Source organism: Kryptolebias marmoratus, linkage group LG18, assembly GCF_001649575.2.
Source record: "Kryptolebias marmoratus isolate JLee-2015 linkage group LG18, ASM164957v2, whole genome shotgun sequence".
Taxonomy (NCBI): domain Eukaryota; kingdom Metazoa; phylum Chordata; class Actinopteri; order Cyprinodontiformes; family Rivulidae; genus Kryptolebias; species Kryptolebias marmoratus.
In genome coordinates, this window is record NC_051447.1 from 3,369,045 (window position 1) to 3,377,657 (window position 8,613).

The following is an 8,613-nucleotide window of genomic DNA, read 5'->3' on the forward strand; positions in this document are numbered from 1 at the left end:
CTGGACTCCACCTGGACCTGTAAGACCAAAAGAACCACAATTAAGTTATTTATGCAGTGCTCAGCTGACAGTAGGATTGGCGCCCGAGACTCACCCTGTTCCTCTTGCTTTCCAGATCCTACCACGACGCACGCACTGTACATATCCACCACGTTGTAAATAAACACACTTAACCTCAGCTGCTGTCTCCGTGTCTGGTTTTGGTCTCGCTCTCTGGACATATTACCCCGCGTTCTTGTCACTTTTCAAATACTTTGTGTGTGTGTAGAAGATATGGGCCCCTCTAGGAGACCAACTGCTAGACGATTCACCTGACAGATTTGCAGGGACAGCTAGTATTATTGGGATACAAAAAGATTTGAAAGATTAAAAAAAATTAAAATTTTGTTTGCAGACAATAAATTATTATGGGGACTGAAGATGGAGCAATGTCAAGCATTAGCATAAACACAGTTGTTGTTTTCATTTTTCATCCTTTTTTTCAGTAATGTCTGGAGGAAAAACTGGTACACACAGAATAATTGATTTTCAAATGGACAAATGGAAAACTGTAGCTTTTGTCTTTTTTGGTTTTAGCGAAAAAATGAGCTAAGAGTGTTAGCATTTTCCCAACCAGTGATCTGCAGAGAAGACCTGAAAGGTGAGCTGATAAAGATGCAAAGCAGGAATTTGGAGTTCGTTGATTTAACCTCTGCAATGGAGCTTTAAAGCATCTTGGCTGAGAACAATCTTCACAGGTTTTTTTTTAACAATGGCTGAGTTGTTTACTGAACAGGACTTAATCAGAAATCTCCTGACTTTACTGAAACAGGATGAACTTTTTTGTTTTTTGCTTCTCAGAAAAGTCATCAGTGTGAGCTCTTTAAATAGGGTATGCACTTCTCAAAACACATGTTTTCTTGAGCTTTTCAGTGTTATCTGTCTGTTATTGTGGGTACTAACCTCTTTTAATTTCATTGTGTGAAGAAATTTGGTGTTATGTGTTGCAAATCAATTGTAATAATTACAGTTTACATGTTTAACATATATTACAGTTGGAGCACTCGTGTTGTTGATGTCATTGTGGTAAAAGGAACATAAAACTGTTTTTAAAGCTTGCTTCTCAAATCTCAGATAAGGTTGTTGCTAAAATGAAATTGATTTGATTTTACAATGTGTTAGTCCATCCACGAGCCACCACTACAGCTCTATGAACAGAGTGCTTTATTCTGTGCTCTGACAGATGAATTGTCAAACATCCAAAATATGCTTTTAACATGTCCCTCTGTTTTTTGTTTAAAGGTATAACCGCCTTTCTGTGGACTCGGTAGATGAGAGCTCTTTTGCACATCTGGTCAACTTACAAGTGTTGGACTTTGGCACAGGAAACACAGAGCTTTCCTTTAACCCTCCTGAGGCCCTCAAAAGAGAGAGAAATGAAGAGAGGTAGAGAAGCCCTTTTAACTTTGCGTCAATTTGAACCAAAGGCCACAGGCGGGTTAAAATAGAGGAAATGAAAGTTAATAAGATGACAGAGGAGAAGCAGGAAACAAAAAACACACTCAATCAAATGGACGCTGGACTGTATTTTTGATAAGGACAAAAAAAGCTTTTTAAAGGAGATTGTACTTCTGATGTCCATTTTCCAGATGCTAAGGTGCAGAATCACGGTATTCCAGTGCATGGTACTGGATGAAATTACTTTCCATTTTCTAGGATAATTAGTATTGCATATCTTTATTATTTGTTTTTAATGCTTGACTGGCAAAAAAATGTTCATCTTCTCTCATGTGATTGCTTTAAGTCAACAATATTGTGGGCAATGTAAAAAAAAACAAGTTTTCTTCTGTTTTTCTTTTTTTTCTGTCATTTGAAATTGTCTGCCTTGCCTCTCATACATAAAGTGTAATTTTGTTCAAATTTCTGTGAACCACTTTGTGCTTTACAACACCATACTTGCCAAGTAAGGCACTTTGCCTCTGAGTGGAAGCATAAAAGGCACAGTAACCTTTGAATCAGGTGTGGAACAGCATCCTGCAGTCCGTTGAATGTCATGCTTTATTTTTGCACACTTAATTACACACTAGAACAAAGTAGTTTCTCCTTTTATTGTAACAAATTTAGTGCATATCAATCAAAAGTCATAAGGATTTAGTTTGTAATGACAAGACTGGGACTTTATCTCAGACGAGCTTTAAAGCCACGGTCCTAAAACTTTTCCCCATATCAAGCATCATTTTTTTGCGCAACCTGTCGGTCATCATATTCACACTTTGTAAATGTTTATTGCTGATCTCTGAATACAGAAGGGGGTCAGTGTTTTTGCCTGTGTGTATTTCTATGTATGCGTTTGTTTGTCTGCAGCATCAGCAAAATATCTCTTGAAACACTTGATGTATTTTCATGAAACCCCCAGAAAGTAATCCTTTAATGTACATTTACAGCTGCCTAACTTTTGATTTCATCCCAACTCAAGATGGCTGCCACAGATAATTGACCTTAGCCAACATAAAAATGGCTATGACTTGCTCAGTTTTACAGACATTGAGTTAAAATTTGGTGTGGTAGTAGCTGAGAGTCATTCACAACACATTCTCTGAGTTCTAAGACATCTTGCAAGATCTTGCATGAGCTCACACATAAGATTATTTACAAGTTTGACCAAAAATGCCAGAACTCCATAATTACTCAAAATAATCTTACTTTAAAATTCTGGTGTGAAAGGCAGCAGGATATATGTATTTCTTTAAGGAATGTTACTGGTAGAGTTATGAATGAATGAATGAATGAATGAATGAATGAATGAATGAATGAATGAATGGATGAATGAATGAATGGATGAATGAATGAAAATCCTCTTTTGAACCTTTAAAGTTGAGTTTATGTTTACACTGCATCAGGTGTAACAAGTGACAACTGATGAATACATTTCTCATCTTTCACATACAGTAAAACTGTTTATAAAACTGGTTTTAAAGCCAACACAAGTGAGTTTTAGAAAAAAGGCATTAAACATACAAGATGTGCTGAATCCATTTCAAATGCAGAAATAAAATTCATTTTGGAGTTGAGAATGACTACGTTGTTGGATAAGATGTGATAATCCTGCAGTCATATTGGTTTGTGTCACTAACTGAAATAAGTGCATGTCTGTCATTGCACTGCCATGTGCTTTTAATTTAAAAAAACAAAACAAAACAAAACATTGTCATCATATTAGAAGCTTCAGTTGTTGCTGCTTGTAAATCCACTCCTGCTGTGCACAGATACAATTTTTTAAAAATATTGTAAAATACTCATCTTCTTACACTTACTATAATGGTATGAATACACTGTGTCACTTTCACATCCAGTAATATTGTATTGTCACATACAGTAAACATTCACTGAAAGAAAGCAATAAATTATATATATAAAAACCTGGAAATGATTGTCTTTTCTAACATACAGCAGAACATATAATTAGAATTTCTGCACATTGTCCCAATTTTTTATGGGGGTGGCATATATTGGGTGCTTTCAATAGGACATTTAAACATATTAAGCTTCAGTATTTGGAGATACTCAAGCACTTTTGGAATCAATTTTTATTATTTTTTTAAAATTAAAAATCACAATATAAACCACCTTTAAAAAATCTGTCAGTTTTGTTGCAATTTATCTTAAGTTTACCACTAAAATAAAAAATGGTAGCAATAATAATAATACAGTCCAGTATGTATCTGTTACCTATGGGTTAGGTATTGGGTATGTACTGGGTACAAATCTGGTATGCATCGGGTACATAACTAGTACTTGCAGAGTAAAAACCTGTTTCATACTGGGTACAGCCTTGTATTTAATCGGTCTGTACCTGGTACCTACAGGGTACTTACCTGGTACCTATAGAGTATGTACTCAGTAAGTACCAGGAACATACTGAGCTGTTTTATGTATTGCTACTGAAAAGGCCACAGCTCTGTACCAGAGGTAAACTAAAACAATCAGTGTACAGATTACTTAGCAGTCAAAAAAATGAAACTATTACCTTAACCACACTACTTTTTCAACAAGAAATGTAACCAATAAGTTACATATATACATATTAGGCCACCTAAACAATATCACCATGATTTGCCTCTGCAAATCAAATTTATAGGCTGTCCAAGTTCATTTTGAGACTGTAACGTCTGCTTTATTCGTATATCATTCAGAACATGACTACTTTCTTGTTTCTGTAGTTCAGTCCCTTATTATCCAGATAGCACCTCAAAATAGTAAAATTTAACTAGAACATTTTGTTTTGCTGTGTTTTCATAAACACAGCACGGTTTCTAAAAATGTAGTCACCCATGCAGAAACACCAAAACCAACTCAAAATGTTATAGCAGCTATGCCAGACTTGAATGTGGCACAGTAACACTGCCACAGAAATACATCAAAATCAGGAAACGAGATGTGAAGCATGCACATAAAGCTTAAATGGTGTGTACAAACTGTAAACTCCTAAACCAAAGTCTTCTACCTCTTTCCCTTCTAATTGTAATTTGTTATGAGTCAAGGGTGTGGCCTATGTTACTGTTCATCAGTGTTGTCTGCGATTTGAAGTAAAAAAAAGTATATGAAGGTTTTGCTGTTTTTGAGCCAAGTTCTGTAGCATTTGCATCATAAATGCAAGCATGGACTGTGCCATTATTGTGTTGCTGACGCACTTGGGTTGAAGATTAGATCACAGTTATTAAAAGATTGCATTTTGTCTGGCCATAAAAGGGTGGCTAATCGAGATTTTTTTCACTCTGGAACTCATTTAAAAAAATACTGTTTCAATACACTTTTTGTGGACACAAGGCTGGAACAATAAAAAAGTGTATTCACAAAATGTCAATCTTGTGTGGACAGCCCCTTAGTCTAGTCTTTTTGTTAAAGCACCAAATCAGTTTTGCACCAGACAGTTATTTACTTGGTTATTATTTTCTTAACGCCCCAAAATATGTGTTGTTACATGAACATGAACTGTATTCTTCTGCTCTCGCATTTGTGGCATCCCTATAGTTTCAAGTTTGTAGCCTGGCTCTCTGCCACAATCGCGCTCTGATTTTCCCAAAATCACAGCCATTATCATACTAGACCAAATGTACCTGCCTTCTCTCACTGTTGGTGGCTGAAGCCTGGTTTACTGGACCTGCCAAGTTGGATGTACGGTATGACTTGAGTCAACAAGCATCAGCACCTGAAAAAACATTATCCGAGATGTTTTTTTTCTTATAATGGCAAAGTCCCTTTTGTTTATCTGGAGGGGGCAGGACCTTAAAATTTGTGCTGGAAACAGCCTATGGTGACACTGTTCCCCTTTTAGCTTCAACCTGCAGGATACAGTACTGGGTCCAGTAATAGAATATGATCACAATGTTTTGAGTACTTACTACTAAAGGTAAAACAATAATAACGCATAAGTATTTCACACAATCCCACCAAAAATACTATAAAAATAAATAAATAAATATATACAGAAATAAAAAACAAAACAAACTTAATGCTTGGAGTGCAGTAGTATAAAATAAAATGAACATGTGAGAACAAGTTTTAATAAACATAGATAGATAGATAGATAGATAGATAGATAGATAGATAGATAGATAGATAGATAGATAGATAGATAGATAGATAGATAGATAGACAGACAGACAGACAGACAGACAGACAGACAGACAGACAGACAGACAGACAGACAGACAGACAGACAGAAAACCATTTTTCTCATGAAGGTTAGGTTTGACTTCAGTCCTAGGCTTTTCTGTTTGCTTCTAAAATCCCTTTATCTTTTAGGAAGGCTATGCACAAAAAGTTCTATTAATAATAAGATGAGAAATATTGATGTCTTTACACGGTTCCTTTGTTCCAGGGCCCATGGCTCCCATCATCCAAATTGCACACATTTTGTAAGGAGGCTATACATTGGTCTCAAGGCCATTTATGTCAATAGTGCAGTGTTCTTTGCCTTTCTTCAGATGTCTTGGAGGAATTGGAGGTTTCCTCCTGTCTGGAACCTGCCGAATGCCCTCCTCTAGCCGCATGAGTCGGGCTACATCAGGTGGGATGAGCTTGTTTTTTACTCCCAAGGAAGGGGGCCGGTAGTTGCCATTCTTGTGGCAGTTCATGATGGGTGGAGTATTCACTGGCATTTTAGTCTCACAGATTAGAGGTACCTGCAGGTCAACATATTTGGAGGTAAATAAAGGAAATATACAGGAGACAAATAAGCAAAACAAAAACAACAACTGGTTTATTATTTGTTTCTTTACCAAAATTTTAGAAGAAAACTGCGTGGAACAGAATATCATGCAATTTATTGTGTCATAATTTTTTTTACCAACTTAGTATGATAAGCAAAGTCCACCAACATTATGGCTCAAGTTTCTGCTTTGATTTTGTTGAGCACCATGTCAATTATTAGAAACAGATGATCAGATAGCACATTTTGAGACGACTAGAGGAAGCAGTCCTGTTTATTTGCAGAGAGAGACTATGAAGCTATTGGCTGTGCACCTTTGAAAAGTATTCACCCACTTGGTATTCTTTCTGTTTTGCTGCCCTATAACCTGGAATTTACCTGGATTTTAAGTTTTATTACAAGCAATAATTCAACACATAAATATGTCAGAATAATGAAATTAAATGAGGAACAAAACTTGTTTTAAATAATCACTTATTTATATTAGTTTTATTACTTTAACAAGTGCAATGTGTAAATAAATGCAGAAACCTCTTTTAAGTGACAACTTTGAAATGTTGTTCTGCAGCAGAGAAAAAATCCATCCACACAAGATCATTCACATAAAACCAGCATATACAACACAACAATAAAAATAAAAAATATAGCAAAAAAGTCAGTGATTACAAATGTAATTGTCCAACAAGAAAAGTCTGTATGTTTTTTTTGAAAAGTGATTCTGAGCTGATTGATCTAATGCTCAGAGGGATACTATTCCACGCCTTCGTGTAGATGAAAAAAAGGACCTTTGACCATAAGTGTTTTTATAAGAAGGAACTCAAAGCTGTTCTGCTGAGCTTGATCTAGTGTTTCTCTGAAGGTTTGTAGTTGGTACTAGAGCTGTCAGTGCTGGTGAGAGATTACTTTTTTTTTAACTGAAAGTAGAACCTGATGGCATTGTTATACACATAATTATCAAATGTCAGAGCATTCGATCTAGACAGGACTGTACAATGATGAGTCCAGCCTGGAAGTCTACAGTGGATCTTAAATGCTCTGTTATACAGTCGAGCCACAGGTTCAAGAGCATTTTTAGTAGTAAGGGACCAAATAGGCAGACAGTAGTGAAGAGTGGGGAGAAATACAGCATGAAGGTAGGTATATGAAACAGAGACTGTCAGATCGGGTCTAATTTTATTATAAACATAAAGTTTTTGTTGTAATTTCCTAATCATACAGGTAATATGTTCTTTGTAACTGAGATGTTTATCCAGAAGTACACCAAGATATTTTGTGATTAAAAAACGTAATTGAGTTGGATGTTTGAAAATGCTCCCTGGGAGAGTAAAAATACATACATTCTGTCTTTTTAACATTGATACTCTAGTTCTAGTGCAGAACCTTGGATTGGAAGGGGAAAAACAGAAAGGGGAGTCCATTATTATAGGAAGGGCACAGGGATATATCAGCGACGAGGATGAAAATGGCATGTTTTGAGGTATTATTTCAGAAGCATACGTACATATTCTAGTACTCGTAAGTGTTGACAGATAAACATAAAAATTCATAAATATATAAAAAAAGATACAAATGCTTTGAGACAAGACCTGGGTTAATTTTCAACATTTCCAATAAATAATGAGTCTTTAAAACAACGCTCTTTGTAAAAAAGCGACTCGTATTGCGGTGGCAATAAATTTATTTATTTATTTTGTTATTATTTTGGGATGTGAGAATTTGTGTTGCTGTGAAAACCTTGTGCTCTTGCTTTTAAAGTTTAAAGTAAACATTTTTTTAAAAAACATTAAATATCTTTCAGGTATTAAAATATGGAGGGTTGTTATTTTCCTTCTCTTATATTTCTTTTCTCATCAGTTATCTTGTTTAAGTGGCTCAACTTAAAATATTTAATTTTAATGTGAGAGGTTATCATGATTGTCGCCTGTTTTGATTGTGAAGTGTAATAGATGACATGTTCATGGATCAGTTAAAGGATTATGAATCCTCACATCATAGCTTGGCAAACTAAGAGTCTCCAAACAACATGGTGCATAGCCCCCTCAAAGCTAGAAATAGCACTGCATCCAGGTGCTGGTGTAGATTCTCAGTCATCCAGGCCATGGTAAATTCAAAAAAAGTTAAAAAACAAAAACAACTGGACTTCTATTCTGTAGCTGAAGTTACCCAAGGTTTCATCAGGGTTATCTTTGTCCTCCTGGATGTTCAAAAAAAAGTTAAAAAACAAAAACAACTGGACTTCTATTCTGTAGTTGAAGATGTTTCACTTCTCATCCGAGGAGCTTTCTCAATTCAGAAGTAGAGAGTGTGGAGTTGAGCTTTTAAAGCTGAGATGTGATGTAAGCTGGATTGCTTGCAAATTGTTCTCACTCTCCTAACAATGGAGGCTCGTTAGGGTCCTCGTTTGTCTGACTCACTGATGGGCC

The 8,613-nt window shown here is 35.7% G+C and overlaps 2 protein-coding genes and 1 long non-coding RNA gene across 4 annotated transcripts in view; 1 reads left to right on the top strand and 2 right to left on the bottom strand.

Moving 5' to 3' along the window:
- LOC119617953 overlaps positions 1–181 on the bottom strand; it is a 5,608-nt gene extending 5,427 nt beyond the window's left edge. The window contains exon 1 of the long non-coding RNA XR_005234445.1: positions 18–181. This is a non-coding gene — a long non-coding RNA (uncharacterized LOC119617953). The remainder of the gene's footprint in view (positions 1–17) is intronic.
- Positions 1–3,399, top strand: part of podn (podocan) — a 48,690-nt gene extending 45,291 nt beyond the window's left edge. For both annotated transcript variants that reach the window (XM_017434305.3, XM_017434306.3), the window contains exon 11: positions 1,282–3,399. In XM_017434305.3, the coding sequence (XP_017289794.1) occupies positions 1,282–1,429 (148 nt within the window). In that variant the 3' untranslated portion in view covers positions 1,430–3,399. The remainder of the gene's footprint in view (positions 1–1,281) is intronic.
- Positions 3,400–5,706: 2,307 nt separating this feature from the next.
- Positions 5,707–8,613, bottom strand: part of slc1a7b (solute carrier family 1 member 7b) — a 33,465-nt gene continuing 30,558 nt past the window's right edge. Inside the window, exon 11 of the mRNA XM_017434295.3 lies at positions 5,707–6,164. Within this exon, the coding sequence (XP_017289784.1) occupies positions 5,907–6,164 (258 nt within the window). The 3' untranslated portion in view covers positions 5,707–5,906. The remainder of the gene's footprint in view (positions 6,165–8,613) is intronic.